This window comes from Ovis canadensis, chromosome 10, assembly GCF_042477335.2.
Source record: "Ovis canadensis isolate MfBH-ARS-UI-01 breed Bighorn chromosome 10, ARS-UI_OviCan_v2, whole genome shotgun sequence".
In the NCBI taxonomy this organism is placed as follows: Eukaryota; Metazoa; Chordata; class Mammalia; order Artiodactyla; family Bovidae; genus Ovis; species Ovis canadensis.
In genome coordinates, this window is record NC_091254.1 from 30,892,270 (window position 1) to 30,910,115 (window position 17,846).

At 48.8% G+C, this 17,846-nt stretch overlaps 1 protein-coding gene across 2 annotated transcripts in view; it reads left to right on the forward strand.

The window, feature by feature from the left end:
• Nucleotides 1-1,306: 1,306 nt before the first annotated feature.
• The window catches only part of LRCH1 (leucine rich repeats and calponin homology domain containing 1), a 219,366-nt gene continuing 202,826 nt past the window's right edge, over nucleotides 1,307-17,846 (forward strand). For both annotated transcript variants that reach the window (XM_069601308.1, XM_069601309.1), the window contains exon 1: nucleotides 1,307-2,558. In XM_069601308.1, the coding sequence (XP_069457409.1) occupies nucleotides 2,261-2,558 (298 nt within the window). In that variant the 5' untranslated portion in view covers nucleotides 1,307-2,260. The remainder of the gene's footprint in view (nucleotides 2,559-17,846) is intronic.

A 17,846-nucleotide genomic window follows, 5' to 3' on the forward strand; every position in this document is an offset into this window, starting at 1 on the left:
CATTTAAGGACATCCTCTGAAAAATGTACCAAGAAATAGCAACCTGTAAGGCACTTGGCCTATTGTGCAATGCTTAATTACCCATCTTCATTGTGCACTCGTCATATGCAAAGAACTTTTCTGGATTCTGAACTATGGGAAAGAAGTTGCAAACATGACTAGGTCCCTCCTTCAAGGAGTTTACACTTTAGAAATCTGGAGAAGGAAAAGTTTAAAGCAAGCTATCATAACTAGGTCAACCTAACATAAGGGCAGATTGCTATATCCCATATTTTCCTCTAAAAAAAAAAAGAATTTGTGGTCTTAAAATATTACACGATGTACCACGATTCACAGCCTGAACTACATTTGAAGTCGGTCAGAAGGTGTCCTCAACCATACCCTGCAGACTCATCACACACACTACCACCTGGATTTAGCTGAAGATTTTCAAATGAAATCTTTTTCTGTGTCTCTGTTTCTCACTGGCTTTTTGGGAAAATAAAAAGGTTATTTTTATAAATATGCGTGCACATTCACCATCATCGTTATCATCCAACAATGGCTAAGACTCCGAGCTCCCAATGCAGGGTCCCAGGTTCAATGCCTGGCTAGGGAACTAGATCCCACATGCCCGCAACTAAGACCTGGCACAACCAAACACATAAACATTAAAAAAAGAAAAAAATCTGAGGGGCAGAGGGGCGAAAAAGGAGCTGGTGAGAGGAGGTTTTGGCGGAGGATACCAGCAGGTGGCGCTTGTCTCCTCCTCCGAGGTTAGAACTTTGAACTCACCCTAGAATCCTGTAGGAATCAAGGGCTACTTAGCGCGCAGTCAGTGCAAGTGACATGGATCATGCGGTACTTTAGATCCATCACCGTTCCCCATCACCACTTAAAACACCATCTCCCCCTCCACCAAGGGTTGAATTATTTTCTTATTTGACCCGCATCCTCTTCCCCTAGCTAAGTCCCTCACAAGGTCGCTGCTCAAAACTTGGGTATAGAGCCTTAGAGAGATGGAACCGAAACTTCAGAAAGGAGGGGGACTTTATTAACCTTCCAACTGTTCTACTCGTATGCTGTCAGAAGTTCTGATGCCCTTGGTGTTGGTCTGGGCAGAAGGTGATTTCAACTGCAGACTGGGACGTCAGCTCCCATGCCCCACAGGGGCTCGAAGAAGCTCACAAGGTGACCTTGACGAATACCTGTGCGCAGGCTCCAACCCGGACCGAGTTATTTTATAGTTGGGGTCACTGCCTTTCTGACCCCTCCAGCTCCACCCAATTCCGGGCTCAGCCAGCCACAGCCAGCCCCTCTTCCTCACACGACCATGGGTTCTGTCCACCATAGAAACGACCTGCATTTTGAAAACTCCTCCTTTCTGTGCCTGTACTTTTCTGCCATCGCTCAGAAAACCCTCTGCTCCACTCCTAAGCTGTTCGCAGCGGCGTCCAGCCCTGGCGTTTACAGAAGGAGCGCAACCCTGGAGCCCGAAGGCTCTCCTTTCAAACCCAGCTCCGCCTCTGACTGCCTGGGTGACCTCAGACGGGTTTCTTCACTTCCTCTGTGGGCTGAGGGAAACAATTTTTCCGCTCACGGGGTTCCCTGGATGCCTTGAGATCACGAACGCCGACTACGGAGACCAGCGTCTGGCCCACTGGAGGGGCCCAGGTGCTAGGGGCGGGGGTCGTCTGTTAGCCTGATCCTACCGTGAAACACTGCCTCTGGGGGTTGGGAGGGGACTCGAGGTCAAAGAATCCGAATAATTCGCAGAATTGAGAGAGCCTCTCGCCTACCCGGTGATCTCCCCGCGTCCAGCCCTAAGCGAGTGCAAGGGCAGCCCGGCGCCGGCGCGCGGCAGCAGCCGGGGCCCGCGCCCGGGGCGGCGGAGGCAGGCTCGGGGCTGGACTGACGGCTCCGCGGGAAGGCGGAGCAGAGAGCGAGCGGCGGAGGAGGGGAGAGCAGCCGGGAGGAGGGCGCAGGGGCGGGAGGAGACACATGCGCGCTGCCCGCCGCCGCCGCCGCCGCCGCCGCCGCCGCAGTCCTTAGCTTCCCGGGGACAGGAAACCTTCGAGACCGCGCTGCCACGGCCGCCTCCGCCTCTCGGCTCCCGGTTCCGCGCGCGTGCCACACCCTCCGCCCCTCCTCCGGCATCTCTCTGCGGAGCGCCGCGGGGACTCGGCCCCGGGCTGTCGTCTCCCGTTCCGGGGGTGGGGGGGGGAAGGTGTGACCTCCCCCCGCAGGAGCGGCGCGGCGGGGCGGGGGGACCCGGGAGAAGATGGCGACGCCGGGAAGCGAACCCCAACCTTTCGTGCCTGCCCTGTCGGTGGCTACGCTGCACCCCCATCATCATCATCCCCACCACCACTACCCCGGAGGGACCGGAGCTAGCGGCGGGGCCGCGGGAGGCGGCGGCGGCGGCGGCGGGGGCTTCAACCTGCCCTTGAACCGGGGGCTGGAGCGCGCGCTGGAGGAAGCGGCCAACTCCGGGGGCTTGAACCTCAGTGCCAGGAAGCTGAAGGAATTTCCCAGGACCGCGGCCCCCGCCCATGACCTCTCGGACACGGTGCAGGCAGGTGAGAGAGGGCCGAGCGCGGGCGGTGGGTGTGGGTGTCTGGCGGGCTGCCGTGCCTTCCCCGGCGCGGTTGCCAGTCTGAGATCTGGCCTGACCTGGGGGTCCAGCGGCCCGTGCTGTCCCGAGGCAGCGACCCGCGTGGGCGGTCCGGCCCGAGGAGAGCGGGGCTGCTCCGGGCTGCGGAGCCCGCGGGCGCGTGGGTTCCCCCCTGCCGCTGCTGCGCCGGGGAAGTGGCCGCGGGGCTGGGACTTGCGGGCGCGTCGCGTGCGCGCAGTGGAAGTGGGAGGTTTCGGGCGGCTGCGGCCGCTTCCTGGGCCCGGCGCAGGAGCTGGGGACCCGGGCGCCGCGTCTGCGCCTCCGACCCGGGCGAAAGCCCTCTTTGCGCCGAGGCGCCGCCCGTCCGGGTTGGGAAGCCTCTAGACAAAGGTGGCGCGCCCTCCGCCGACCCGAGGGCACCGCCGCGGTTCCGCCGGGCCCCCCTCGGCGACACCACCGAGCGATCAGGCAACTTGTGCCCGCGGCTTCCTCTTCCTGCGTCTGTGTGAGGAGGGAGCGGCGGCTCTGGTCGCGAAATTGAATTGCAGCCGCTTCGCCCGGCTGTCCGCTCGCTGGTTCTTTGCCTCCAGCTCACCGCCCACGCGATTTGGTCCTGCCACCGAGGCTACCTCTTACTCAGTAATCCGATCTTTGCGGGGGCCCTGGAAGAGACGGCAGGGTATACTTAAAAAAAAAAAAAAGTAATTAAAGTGCGCCGGTTTCCATCCGTGAGCCCGACAAGTTGTAACTCGCGCCAATGAGCATACAGCGTTTTCAAGTTATGTCATGTGTTGACATATTTCTGAGAGGTCGGCTTTCCCTTTGGTAGTTGGAGTTACTGGAGCAGGATCTATAAACAGGAAGGAGGGTGGTGGAATGAGATTCGGGCCTTGGGATCCTGATAGAACTGTCTGGGTTCCCCACCGTCTGGTTTCAGTTCTTTGGAGGAGGGTTTGTATCTTGCCGCCCAGCATTTCCCAGAGCAGTGGGTACCCCACTTGGGAACCACCGATCAGACCTCCTGACAGTCATTGCGTCACAGGCCGAGTGTCAGACCCCTGGGATCCTGGATGGCTTGACTGTCAAGCTCCAGATCCTGCGGGAGGGTGGGGGTGGGGAGAGGGGGCAGACAGTAGCCTTTTGGAGCTAGATTCCAGCGCTCCCCTCTTTAATTCAGTGGACGTTTATTAAGAGTTCTAATGAATATTTAGACAAGAATTCTGAGTTCGCTAGAGGCAGAAAGCACTCTTTGGGGTCATTAAACTTTGCAGTTTGGACCTAGGGATAGTCAGGAATGGGCAAAAAGGAGGGAATTTCCAGAGTTGAGTTGTCAACAGCTGGGGAGATTCGTGATCGGACCACTTAGATGCAGTTTCTCAAGTGGAAGTTATTCCAAGAATTGCCTGAATCATTAACTTAGAAAAAAAATCCATTGTTAAGATGGACCTCCCTTTTGCGGCAGATTGTAAGGTGAGCTATGGCAGGATTGGATATGACTGCCAAAAATGTAGCTGGCAGGATATTTATTTCATTGGATATGAAAATGGAGCTGGCAGGACCAATAATAATCTGTGTCTGTATGTTCAGAAGGAGGCACTGAATAGTGTTTCTCTGCTTCTGACGTTTATTTCAAAGTTGGGTGAACTTGGAGTTCACCCTACTGGTGTTTCTTGGAGAAGACCGGTGCTTTTAAAAGCAGAGACGACCTCTTCAGTTCAGACCTAACAGTGTGAAGCATGGTGGTGTTTAAAACACCATTTCCGCTGTCCTCCCTTTGCTTGTTTGTGGTGAGCTGTGGTTGTGAGTTCTGCAAGTTTTTAATTTGAAACCTCACTTGCACGTGTTTTGTGTGCAGAAAATGCTAACGAGTTAAATCTTGGAGGCTTAACCTTAGTGACAGTGAACTGAAAATGTTAGTTCCTCAGTCGTGTCTGACTCTTTGAGACCCCATGGACTGGGCCTACCAGGCTCCTCTGTCCAAGGAGTTCTCCAGGCAAGAATACTGGAGTGGAAAGCCATTCCCTTTCCCAGGGATCGGACCTGGGTCTCCTGCTTTGCAGACAGTCTTTACCATCTGAGCCATCAGGGTTAACTCCCTACGGACAAAGGCAGTTAATGACGGGAGGAGGAATGTCACTGGAGTTTGTAGGAAGTTAGGAAAACTCTTGACGTCAAGAGTAGTCAATGTGACAGCTCCTTTACATGAAATTTCATGACCCAAATGTGTTAAAGAGTTGCTTGTGCAAAAACATTTTTGCCTCAGGTCAAAGCTGGGTGTAAACCAGTTGTGTTCTGCCCTTTGCTCTGTTTACCCAGAGCACTGTTCCTTATTTGGAAGAGCAAAACTCGAAATAAAGCAAGAGTTAAAATTACCTCCAGCGTGCAGTGCTGACATTTCCTGCATATAAAGAGTTTTAGAAGAGTGAAGTGTCTGAGTAGTAACATATACAATAAAGACAGTGGATTCTCTGGGGTTCATATTTAGTTTGCAGAACATCTCTTAAAATCGAAAGGACACGCAAAGATCCTTAAAGACCTAAGATGTCAAGTGGACTTTTTCATAAATTTTGTAAGACAGGGAGTGACAGAGAAAGCTTTATCTCCCTGTTCAGTTGTCTAATTCAGGCCATTTGGTTTATGCCTTGTAAAAGTAACCCTTCTGGCAGCCACCCTAAGCAGAACTGCCCTCTTGGGCAATGTAGCTTATCTGGCCAGGAGTTGAAAACCCAGATGTAAACATGGAAATATAGAAGCCCAGGGCTGCTCAATAGATGTTTAAGCTCTGTTAATCAAATGCATACATCCCTTTCATAGGAAAAAAAACCCCAACACTCTCAGGCCTTCCCCCTTACTTTGAGCCAGTCAGTTTACTCATATTTGAGTGCAAATAGTTTGGTTGTCAGGATCTAGACTTCTGGCCGGTGAGCTGGGGAAAGAAGGGCTGTGTGTTGGCACAGGTGACCCTGGCTGAAATGGAAGAAGAGCCACGATGAGCTCTCGGACTGGGCTCTGCATCACCCTCCTGGGTCCTTGTGAGAAGCCCGTTCAGATCCTCCTGTACAGCTGGGGAGAGTTGAGTAATACATGCTCAAGGTCATCGCTCTACTTCAATGCTAAACCAGGGATGGAACCCTGATGATTTCACTCTAGCATGTGTGTTCTTGACCATGGTGCTAGCGGTAAAGAATCTGCCTGCCAGTTTAGGAGACTTACGAGATGTGAGTTTGATCTCTGGAGGAGGAAACAGCAACCCACTCCAGTATTCTTGACTGGGAAATCCCACGGACAGAGGAGCCTGGGGAGGGCTGCAGTTGCAGTGAGTTGCATATGACGGAAGCGACTCGGCACACACGCGCACAGGGAAGGGGTGGAGAGGAGTAGGATCCAGGAGGCTACCTGGAGGCTCATTCAACCACCATTGGTTCTGCAAGTTCCCACCGAGCACCGCTCAGTGCCAGGCACTGTTCGAGGCACCAAGGATACAGCAGAGACCAACAGAGACTCCCTTGACCCCTTCTGATGGAGTTTTCATTCTCCTTGTGGGTGAGGGAGGAGATAATTGAAGAAACAGGTTTTGAAGGATGAACTGGGAAGAATTCTAGGAGATGTACGCTATCTTGATTTAGAAATATGCATGCTGCCTTGTATTAAAGGTGACTTTCAGTAGCTTGTAAAATAGCACAAATGGTAGTGATAAATATGAACTGAAGCAGAAAGTCAGGTCTGAGAAAAAAGTACACAAATACGTTCATTGGGAAAGCAGACTTTTTGTTGTTGTTGTTCTAGTGCTGATTTATTAAATAGTGTCATTTGGGGATAAGGAGGTTCCAAAGGGTGTTTGTATGACTGAAATGAAGTGAATTGAAAAGGGGAGTGAGAAAAGAGTCTGTCTGAGGCTGATTGCTGGAGGTCCTGGAAAATGAAAAGGAAAATCTTGGATCCGATGCACAGAACAGTTGTTGAAAGCTGGTTGCATTAACGAGAGAGTGGGGTGTGTTATTGCTGATATCTTTTTTGGGGGTGGCTGGAGGCAGGAAAGGCGGTATGGGAAGTGCAGGGCTTGCCCAGGCAGGAGTACAGATGAGAAATTACTCAATGAGGTCCTGTGTGTGCCAGTGCGGGTGCTGGAGGAGGTGCAGGGAGTAAGACACCACAGGAGCACACGAGATGCAAAGTGACCTTTTTTAAAAGTAAAATCCCTGCGTCTTCTTTAAATATATATGTATGCATATATAATTTTTTATTTATGTGTTTATTTGCTTTCGGCTGTGCTGGGTCTTCGCTGCTGCACGGCCTCTTCTCTGGTTGCAGCAAGTGGGGGCTCCCCTCCAGTTGCCGGGCGGGGGCTTCTCGTTGGCGGTGGCCTCTCTCGTGGCAGAGCATAGGCTCGAGGTCATGTGGGCTCCATCGTTTCGGCTCCCGGGCTCTAGAGCGCAGGCTCAACAGTTGTGACCCACCGGCTTAGTTGTTCCAAGGCATGTGGGGTCGTCCCAGATCAGGCATCCAACCTGTATCTCCTTCCTTGGCAGGTGAGTTTTTTTTTTTTTTTAACCACTGAGCCACCAGGGATGCCCCCTTTATTTTGCATCCTTTAATTTCAAAACAAAATACGAAAAATGTGATACACAGCCTTCAATTCCCCCTGTCAAATGTGGAAAGGAACAGGGTTTGAAGTCCTGGTATCCTACCTTAGACAGAAGGACAGAAATAAAACCACTGGACATCAGCAGAGGGGAGCAGGTGGGCCAGGCCGCCGGGGCTGCTGCTGGGGCAGCCACAGGAACCGGGAAGCCGTGGGGACCTCAAGGTGCGATGCGGGTGGCACAAGGAGACATTGTTTGCAAAATTCAGAAAAAAGGTCATTTTAGTTAAGCTGGCTAGGAGAGACTCTGCTAGCCTGAGGTGGGGTTTGGGTGAGGTTTTGTAGGCTGGCTTGGTTGTGGATAGAAGTCTGCATGCACATTCTGTGGTTGGAAAGATGGTGTGAACGTGGGGCGTGCCTGACAGTCCGAGATCTGCTGTGTGTGTACGTGAGACGGGTGTTGAGGCCGGGACCTCTGGTCATGAGCTCTCACCCCGCCATCACCATGCAATGGGGTGACGTGGCACAGGGCTCTTAGGATCCTGTAGGGCACTGCGGATGGCTGGGGCCTGGGATATGTCAGCCTGTGGGGCTAAGGCCCTGGTCTGTCTGCGACACCTCTCTCAAATATCTGCAGAGGCAAAGACTCTTCTCTGAGATTTGTGGCTTCTCTGTTGAAGCCTGAGTCCCCCTGCCCCACTCCCATTCTGTCCCAACTGAATTCTTGGGATATTAGCTTCCTTTAGTTACTGGGATGCACCCAAGACTTGATGAAATCTATCTGGTCTCAAAAACTATTCCATACTTTTGGCCGTAAAGATTTTTCATTATGAATGTAATGAAACTTGAAGTCACATGTGTTTTCGTAGAACGTGATGTTCTTTTGTAGATACGCTTTGTTTCAAATTATGTTTCTGCTGTTGAACTGATTAGTCACTGTGCCATAACGATCATTTATAGTGGTAGTCACTCTCATTTAAGTGGCTCTGTTCATCACGTGTATTCTGACTATTAATACTTCAAAAACAAGGAGTCACAGCTTTTCCTCCCTTTTATTATTGTTGTTGATTGGTTTCACTGTCACTAAGTTGTATCTGACTTAGTTTAATCACTAAGTTGTGTCTGACTCTTTGCAATCCCATGGACTGTAGCCCGCCAGGCTCCTCTGTCCATGGGATTCTCCAGGCAAGAATACCGGACTGGGTTGCCATTTCCTTCTCCAGGGGATCTTCGAGGACCAGGGGCTGAACCAGTGTCTCCTGCATTGGCAGGCAGATTCTTTACCGCTGAGCCACCAGGGAAGCCCCTGTTTCACTGTGGTTTAATCTTTCAATCATGTCCAACTCTTTGTGACCTAATGGACTGTAGCTGCCCGGCTCCTCTGTCCGTGGGATTTCCCAGGCAAGAACACTGGGACGGGTTGCCATTTAGAGGACTTCCAGTAGTAAAAGCTGTTAGTGCTGCCAGGCCTCCGTGTGCCTGGTGGCTCTGCACCACAGCCACGCGTGCTCTCCCACGTTTGTGTGTGTGGCAGGAACAGTCTCGACAAACACGCCTGCATTCTCATTGCTTGCATCATGGGCTGCTCTTTATTGAAAAGGCAGGAACATGATAATCATGTTTCCAGAATAACAGCATACAACCATAGGCCATAAAACCTCTGGGAAGTTTTGAGCCGTGCCAGTTTATAAAGGTCAGCCCAGGGTTTGACCCTCATCATTGAAAGTATTCCACCGGCTAATTTGTTAGTCACTGCGACATCTTATTTGTTTTTTTGGTGAGTGTCAGTTATTAGGCAAAAATTTGGCATAACCCCATTATTTAAATGTTTTAACTTCAATTGTTGACTAAGAATTTTTTTTTTCAGTTCTGTTGCAACTTAAATTTTTCATACTGTGGTTTAGCAGTTCTGTGGTTTTAAGCATTTAAAGGGTAAGGTACCTTTTGAAATCCATGTTAGTGTTGATTGGTGCAGAGGTTAATTACCTTTGCTCTTGCTGTCCTGCTGATGTGAACAAAGGCTTAGAAGTTGTTACTCAACTTTGTCATTACTTATCAATATTTAAACACAGTTGCTTCCTTCTTTTGCGTGTGCTTTTCTATTTTTCCCCCTTATTCATATCTACCTATCTATATCTATCGACCTGTATCCATAGATATTTACCTATACCTATATCGGAGAAGGCAATGGCACCCCACTCCAGTACTTTTGCCTGGAAAATCCCATGGATGGAGGAGCCTGGGGGGCTGCAGTCCATGGGGTCACTAAGACTCGGAGGCAACTAAGTGACTTCACTTTCACTTTTCACTTTCATGCACTGGAGAAGGAAATGGCAACCCACTCCAGTGTTCTTGCCTGGAGAGTCCCAGGGATGGGGGAGCCTGGTGGGCTGCCGTCTATAGCATCACACAGAGTCGGACATGACTGAAGCGACTTAGCAGCAGCAGCAGCATAAGTGTATTTATATACCTGTATTAATCAGTATATATCTCTATACTTGGACGTCCCTGGTGCTCAAACGGTAAAGAATCTTTCTACGGTGTGGGAGACTTGGGTTCGATCCCTGGGTTGAGAAGATCCCCTGGAGAAAAGAATGGCAGCCCACTCCAGTATTCTTGACTGGGAAATCCCATGGACAGAGGAGCCTAGTGGGCTGCAGTCCGTGGGGTTGCAAACAGTGGGACATGGCTGAGCAACTAACACACAGACATACACACAGATCTGTATACTTATATCTATATACATTTATATGTGTGTGATTTGCTTAGCCAAAAAAGAAAGCCCAACTATATTTACATATCCAATGCCTTTATTTATGTACAGTTTATAAGTGGTGTGGAGGCATTTACTATTGCTACAAATTTCTTGTTGTATGAAAGTTTTGTGGCACCAAATTTTTCATTTGCTATATAAATTTCTTTGGCTAGAGATAATAGGTATAAACACTTTTTATATTTATGCTGGGCAGCATTTACTCTCTCTTAATATCTTCCCAAAGTCATCTCCTCCTGGTGCTGTGTTGAGTCCGCTTTTCCAGAGACTTGGCGATTTAAGTGGCAGAAATGCTATGAACTCTGCTTAAGGTGCTTATGGGGTCATCGGTTGGGTCACATGACTTGAACTTTTGTCTGTGCCTCACAGAATTCTGTTTGTGATGCTACTTGCTGGATTTGGCTTAGCTTTTTGGAAAATTAGACTTCTGCCTTAGAAAGGCATTGGGGAAAACTGGCCTGGGCTTAGGTCTGGTACTGCTACCACGATCACGATTTGTGAGCTCTTTCAGTGATGATGTCACTTGTTGGAATTCAGGTGATTTGGAGTTAACTGTGATGTTTATTTCAAATATAAAATTATGTGTGTGCTCAGTCGTGTCTGACTTTGCGGCCCCCTGACTGTAGCCCGCCAGGCTCCTCTGTCCATGGGAGGATTTTCCAGGCATGAATACGGGAGTGAGTTGCCATGTCCTTCTCCAGGGGATCTTCCCGACCTAGGGATTGAACCCGTGTCTCTTGTACCCTGGCAGATTCTTTACCAATAGCACCCCCCAGGAAGTCCCTATCATAAAAGGCTTAAGGATGTAAGACCCGAAACCCAACTATATTTACATAGCCGATGTATAATTTATAGGAAGTCAAGAGGCTTGTGTTTTATTGCTACTATTTTTTGTGTGTGGCATGGAAGGTTTTTTGCAGCAGAATTTTCAGTTGCTATGATAGTTCAGAGAAGTTTTTGTATGTATGTGGTGTGAATTGTTTAACCAAAAAAAGAAAAAAGGCAAGAAAGAAAAGAAAGAAAAAAAAGAAAAGAATGGTCAGGATTCCATGTAAGCCTTAGGCCTGCCAATAGAGACGCAGGCCTGAAGCGCGTCTGTGTTCTCTTCATCTTAATTTCAGAGTTCAGTAATATTGCTTCCATATACTGTAGTAAGAAGTCGTACATTTGGAAACCATCTGTTCCCACAAAGTAATTCAAAAATCGACTGAGATTGTTTACATGGATAGAAAGTCGAAGAACTGTGAGAATTTGGCTTCTCTTGCTTTTACTGCAAGCAAGTAGAAGTGAGATGCCTTTTTGAAAGTCAGATTTCTGGGTGGGCTCCTACTTTTTCCTATCTGGGTCCTCCACTAGCCATAAAGGAGGGATACTGGAACCAAAAAAAAAAAAAAAATTGGAGGCAAGCAGTGTTTGGTTTGCATCATAGAAATGTTTTAATTTGGGGTTGCTGAGAAATTATTGCTCCTGTGTTCATAGGAGATTGATACTGAGCCAGGTTAATTTATGGTACCTGGAACCCTTCCAGAATGTTCCAGGGTCAGGATTTATGATTTTGGAAATCTTCTTTGATATTTGCTTTCTTCCTTCTGCTGTGCTACCTCAGTCTCTTTGCTGGTGGGGCCCTAAGACCATGTGATTCGAAACATAGTCCATATCTCTCTGACCTAGTGAGCCTTGAGGTTCCCCTTCACTGTTCTCCCCAGAGGGGCAGAGGAAAGCCCCATCTTGGTTTTCTTAATCCTCTGGCTTCTCCTGTGGTCTTGCTTTTGACAGCTAACCTCTGCAGCTCTGGCCATGGAGTTTTGCCACCCAAGGTATTCCTCTGATGTTCCTTTTTTTTAAAAAAAAAGATTCTATGTATTTATTTTATTGGAGTCTAACTGCTTTACAATGTTGTGCTGGTTTCTGCGGTACCACAGTGTGGACCAGTTCTGTGGATGCATATGTCCCCTGCCCCTTGAGCCTCCCTCCCACCGCCATCCCACCCCTCTATGTCCTCATTCTCTCTGCAGGCAGCCACGATGTGTTCAAAGATAGCATCTCCCCTTGCAGACTGCCTGACTTGGCCTTCCTTCCCATTGCCCCATTTCCCTTTTCCAGGTCATTTCCCTCGCCTCCCCGCTCCCCCTCCCCACCTTCTGCCCTGGAAAAGCATGAAAGTGAAGTTGCTCAGTTGTGTCTGACTCTTTGCGACCCCACGGACTGTAGCTTACCAGGCTTCTCCATCCATGGGATTTTCCAGGCAAGAGTACTGGAGTGGGTTGCCATTGCCTTCTCCAGGGGATCTTCCCAACCTAGGGATCGAACCCAGGTCTGCCGCACTGCAGGCAGACACTTTACTACCTGAGCCACCAGGGAAGCCCTTCTGCCCTGGATGAGTCTACTCAACCCCACTCCCATTCAGGCTAGTCCCCAGCCTCCTCAAGACAGGGGGCTCCCTGGCAGCCCTTTCATGCAAATCTGAGCACAGAATCGGGCGCAGCTTTAAGACACTTTGGCATTATTTCCTTATGGTGCTTTTTTGTTAATCATTGCCTTCCTCTCTGGTGCTTTCCCCATGCTTAAAACTTTCCTCCTTGGCTGGCCTGTGAGGTCTGGCCCGGCAGGGATTTTCCCTTAGTTTTGTGTGTGCCCTCCATACGAGGGACAGAAAGTGCTAGATTAACATCAGTGTGCTGCTCCTCTCCTCTTTCCTACTTGCAGCCGTCTCTCAATCCCTGCACTTTCAGTCCATCATCTTGGATCTGCCAGGACGCACGGTTTGCTGATCTGATGCCGTTTTTTTGGTCCTCACCTTCTTTTTTGTTTTCACACCGCATCTTCTTGCTTCTCAGCCTTCGCCCCACTCTACTGGTTGGCTCAGGCTGCAGTAACAGAGTACCGCAGACTGGGTATCTTAACAGAGGTTTATTTCCTCACTGTTCTAGAGGCTGAGAGTCGAAAGTCACGGTGTCGGCGGGGCTGGTTTCTCCTGCGGCATCTCTCCTTGGCTTGTTGGTGGCCAGCCTGCCCCTGTGTTCCTGTGGCCTTTCCTCTGTCCTTGAGTGTCCCTGCTGTCTCCTTGTGGGCCCATATTTCCTCTTCTTATGAAGACACCAGTCACACTGAATTAGTGCCCGCCCATAACCCACTCGTATAGCGTTATGAGTGGTTATGCAACTTGAGAGGCCTCATCTCCAAATAGATCATGTTCCAAGGGACTGGGGCTTCGATGCACGAATGTGGGGGAACACGATTCAGCCCAGCACACACTCCTCCTGGCCTGGATAAAGTGACTGTGCTGTGTGAGCCTGCCCTCCCAGGAGGCCTGGGCCAGGCCTGTCTTATTCCCTACAGTAAATGTTTCTGAGTACCTGATGTACTGTAAAAGGAAGGGGCCACGTACACACTTAAAAATGGGTGACTCTGAATAAAGTCTGGGTCCCCCTTCTCCCCACCACCTCGCTCAAATTTAGAATCTTTTTGGTGGTTGGTGGGTCCCTAGAGTTATTCTTTTTCAACAGGTAAGATTACTTTCTTCAGTGTTTGCCAAGTGTTTGATAAGCCAGATTACATCCAGAGGTCGAGTTGTCATGCTTTCTGAGAGGGACAGGTGGGAGCTTGATTGTATCAAATGTTGCTTGAAGTTAACAATTGAAGTGAAAGTAAACAGGTTTTGAGCACCTAGCAAAGGCAGCAGCTGTGAATGATTACAAAAAAATAGAGATATAGTTGTCCGTATAGATTTTGCAGAATTGGATAAGGACTAAAGTATCATTTGAAAGCACTGTTGCTGTTTTGTTGCTGATATGTCTGATTCTTTTGCGACCCAGTGGACTGCAGCCCACCAGGCTCCTCTGTCCATGGGATTTTCCAGGCAAGAATACTGGAGTGGTTTGGCATTTCTTTCTCCAGGGGATCTTCCTGGCTCAGGGATCCAACTCGAGTCTCCTGAATTGCAGGTGGATTCTTTACCACTGAGCCATCTGGGAAGCCCCGAAAGTAATGTATTCTCAGTAACTTAAGTGTCATTTTCAGAAAAAGCCTTTTAGTCCTTAGCCTAAGGGACTGTCTTCCCCATTGTGTAGCTTAGAGGTTAAAAATCAGCTCTCTTGAGCCTCAAAGACCAGGGTCCAAGTCTTGGTATTGTCGATTATTAACTGTGTCACTCAGATAACTTAAACTAGGAGTATCAGTTTCCCGTGAACTGATGTCTTACCTATAAAATGGGAACAATGGATACTGAGTCCTGTTGTGAAGACAATGGTTATAACAACGATAGCAACACTATCAAGTGCTTTCCTGTGTCATGCATTGTTCCATGTCCTTTATATGTAAACAGATATATTAAATATATGTAATATATACATTTCCTCACTTAATTCTTGCTGAGTGTTCTGTTTTAACTGTAGTAGGAGTTCAGTGTCTCCTTACCTTCCCAGCTGCCAGCTGGGTTCCACCCAACTTCCGATATCCAGTTGGAATCCACCTGCCTCTGAAATGCCTTTCTTGACCACTGTAGCCTGAAGAGGGAGTTTCTAGATAACTAGAAATCACCCCTTCACATCTTTCCCTCATTTAATAGCTGAGGACACTGAGGCTCAGAGAGCTTAAGCCACTTGCCCAAGGTCACACAGCAGGGTGGTGGGCACCTCCCAGCCAGGAAGCTCCCTCCCTCCTTAGATTTCTCAGGTCAGCCCCACCCAGACCATCCAGGAAGAAGGACGCTAAAAGAAAAAAAAAAATACTGTGAAACCTTTAATAACATGTGGTCCAAAGCTGGGGAGAGTAAGATAGGAAACGAAGCGCGGTTACAGATTAAACGTGTTAGTTCAGGATTTTACAGCATGTGGTTTGGAGGACATGCTTGGGCTCCATGTAAATTGGATCCCAAAGTACTGACAGACGCATGGGGCAGTCCCACCCAGACTCAGGCCTGGAGGTCCACAGCCGCCTGTCAGAGCATGACTTTTCTCAGCACTTGGAATCCATTTTCCTGTGGAAATAAAGTAGCAAGTGGTGGTTTGGTTCCCTCGCCAACCCTCCCTTTAACCCTGGCAGAGCTGGGCCTTTGTGTTCACGGTGTTTCTTTGGAAAAATGCAGACTCCCTTCTGACACGGAATTCTGTATCAGGATGTGAAACTCTTGCCTCTTGGCGATCGCTCTGAAATTGCTATTTCAGAGCAATGGCGATTGCTCTCTTCCCTGAGGCCGTTCTGACCCAGTGTCAGAAAGCCCACCTCCCTCCCAGGCCCCTTGGTCAGTGGCCCAGCAGACCGGGTGTCCCTTCCACGCAGTGCGGGGAGCCAGCTGTTGTGCTGTGCGTGCGTACTCAGTCCTGTCCCCGGTTCTCTTTGTGACCCCGTGAATCGTAGCCCCCCCAGGCTCCTCTGTCCATGGAATTTCCCAGGCAAGAATACTGGAGCGGGTTGCCATTTCCTTCTCCAGGATATCTTCCTGACTCAGGGATCGAACCCACATCTCATGTGTCTCCTGCGCAGGTAGATGGATTCTTTACCCCTGAGCAACCCGGGAACCTCAGGTGGGCATAAGTCAGGGGTCAGCTCTGGGGCTCAGTGAGGCATCCAGACCTGAGACGAGTTGGTCTGGGAAATGCCCCGTGCCGGAGACGGGCAGGGATGGAAACGCTCCTCTGCCTAGTTGGTATATTTTTTACATATTATTCCCCCAAATTATTACTTTTAGAATTTGAAGCAAATTACTGAGTCTTGCTGAACTTCAGGTGGGTAATTTGTTTTAATATTTATTTATCTGGGTGCGTAGGGTCTTAGTTGTGCCATGCAGGATCTTTAGTTGTGGCGTGTGGGGTCTAGTTCCCTGACTAGGAATCGAGCCCGGGCCCCTGGCACTGGGAGTGTGGAGTCTTAGCCACTGGACCACCAGGCAAGTCCCCAGGTGTGTGATTTGTTGATGGTGAAAATACTCTTTTCCAGATGCTCAACATCACTCATTATCAGAGAAATGCAAATCAAAACCACAATGAGGTAGCATCTCATGCCGGTCAGAATGGCTGCTATCAAAGTCTATAAACAATAATTGCTGGAGAGGGTGTGGAGGAAAGGGAACCCTCTTACACTGTTGGTGGCAGTGCAAACCAGTACAGCCACTGTGGAGAATAGTGTGGAGATTCCTTAAAAAACTGGAAATAGAACTGCCATACGGCCCAGCAGTCCCACTGCTGGGCATACACACCGAGGAAACCAGAATTGAAAGAGACACGTGTACCCCAGTGTTCATCACAGCACTGTTTCCAGTAGGACATGGAAGCAACCTAGATGTCCATCAGCAGATGAATGGATGAGAAAGCTGTGGTACATATACACAGTGGAGTATTACTCAGCTATTAAAGAGAATGCATTTGAATCAGTTTTAATGAGGTGGATGAAACTGGAGTCTATTTTGCAGAGTGAAGTTAGTCAGAAAGAAAAACACCAGTACAGTATATTAACACATATATATGGAATTTAGAAAGATGGTAATGATGACCCTATATGCGAGGCAGCAGAAGAGACACAGATGTATAGAACAGACTTTTGGACTCTGTGGGAGAAGGCAAGGGTGGGATGATTTGAGAGAACAGCGTTGAAACATATATATTACCATATGTGAAATAGATCACCAGTCCAAGTTCAGTGCATGAAACAGGGGGACAACCCAGGGGGATGGGATGGGGAGGGAGGTGAGAGGGGGGTTCAGGATGGGGAACACATGTATACCCATGGTTGATTCATGTCAATGTATGGCAGAAACCACCACAATATTGTAAAGTAATTAGCCTCCAATTAAACTAAATAAATTAATTTAAAAAATACTCTTTTCCCCTCAGGGCTATTGCGAGGAGGTGAGATACAGTCCCCAGAGCAGAATTTGGGCTTGGCTTAAGTGAGTGATCAGTAGATGTCACTTGCTTGTCTAGATTCCCAAGGGTTGGCGTGTCGTAGTTTGTCTTCAGTAAGATAAATAACTGGGTGTCATCGGCCTGTCGTTGGCATAGTGGCTAAGGGCACATGTGGCTGGCTCTCAGTCCTGGTTTCACAAGAGCATGGCTAGTGCTTAACTTCCCTGAGCCTCAGTTTCCTTGTCTTGCAATGAGGGATCATAATCCTAGGATTAGTGTGCAGAGGAAATGAGTGAAAATATGTGTAAAGTGCTCAGATCAATGCTTGGCACTGACATTTGCCATTATTATGATCATAGTCCGCTATCTTTAGAAAAGAGATTCAGTCTTCTAAGGCACAGATAGACTAAATTCCTAGAAATATTGTGACACTAATGAAAAGATTGTGATATCCAGAAAGCTTCAGGATACCTGGTTGCACTGTGTATAAGCATTATTTATATTCTTTTGACAGTCTTTGGAAGATGGTAGAGTAGGTACTGGCTCAGACGGTGAAGAATCTGCCTGCAGTGCAGGAGACCTGGGTTCAATTCTTGGGTTGGGAAGATCCCCTGGGGAAGGGAATGGCTACTCGCTCCAGCATCCCTGCCTGGGAAATCCCCTGGACAGAGGAGCCTGGCAGACTACGGTCCATGGGGTGGCAAAGAGTCAGACATGACTGAGCAACTTAGCACACAGAGAGTAGGTATTATTTATTCTTCCAGAGCTAAATATTCAGATCTTAGGTGTAAGGAAACCCGGATTAGATGGTGAAATGGTTTTCCTTGGGTTGTGTTACTAGTTAAGTTGTTGAGCCAAGACTATATCTTCTGAATTTTTATGTGTTTTCCATTCATTTCTCAAACACTTCTCCAAGGAGTGAGAACATGTCTGTGAGGATGCAGAGATTAAAGAATGAATATGTAGATTTCAACATGTGATTGCTTTTCTTGCTTTCCTGGTGTCCAGCATCTGGTTTGAACTTTAATCAGAAGGCATTACACCCAAGGCCTGCTG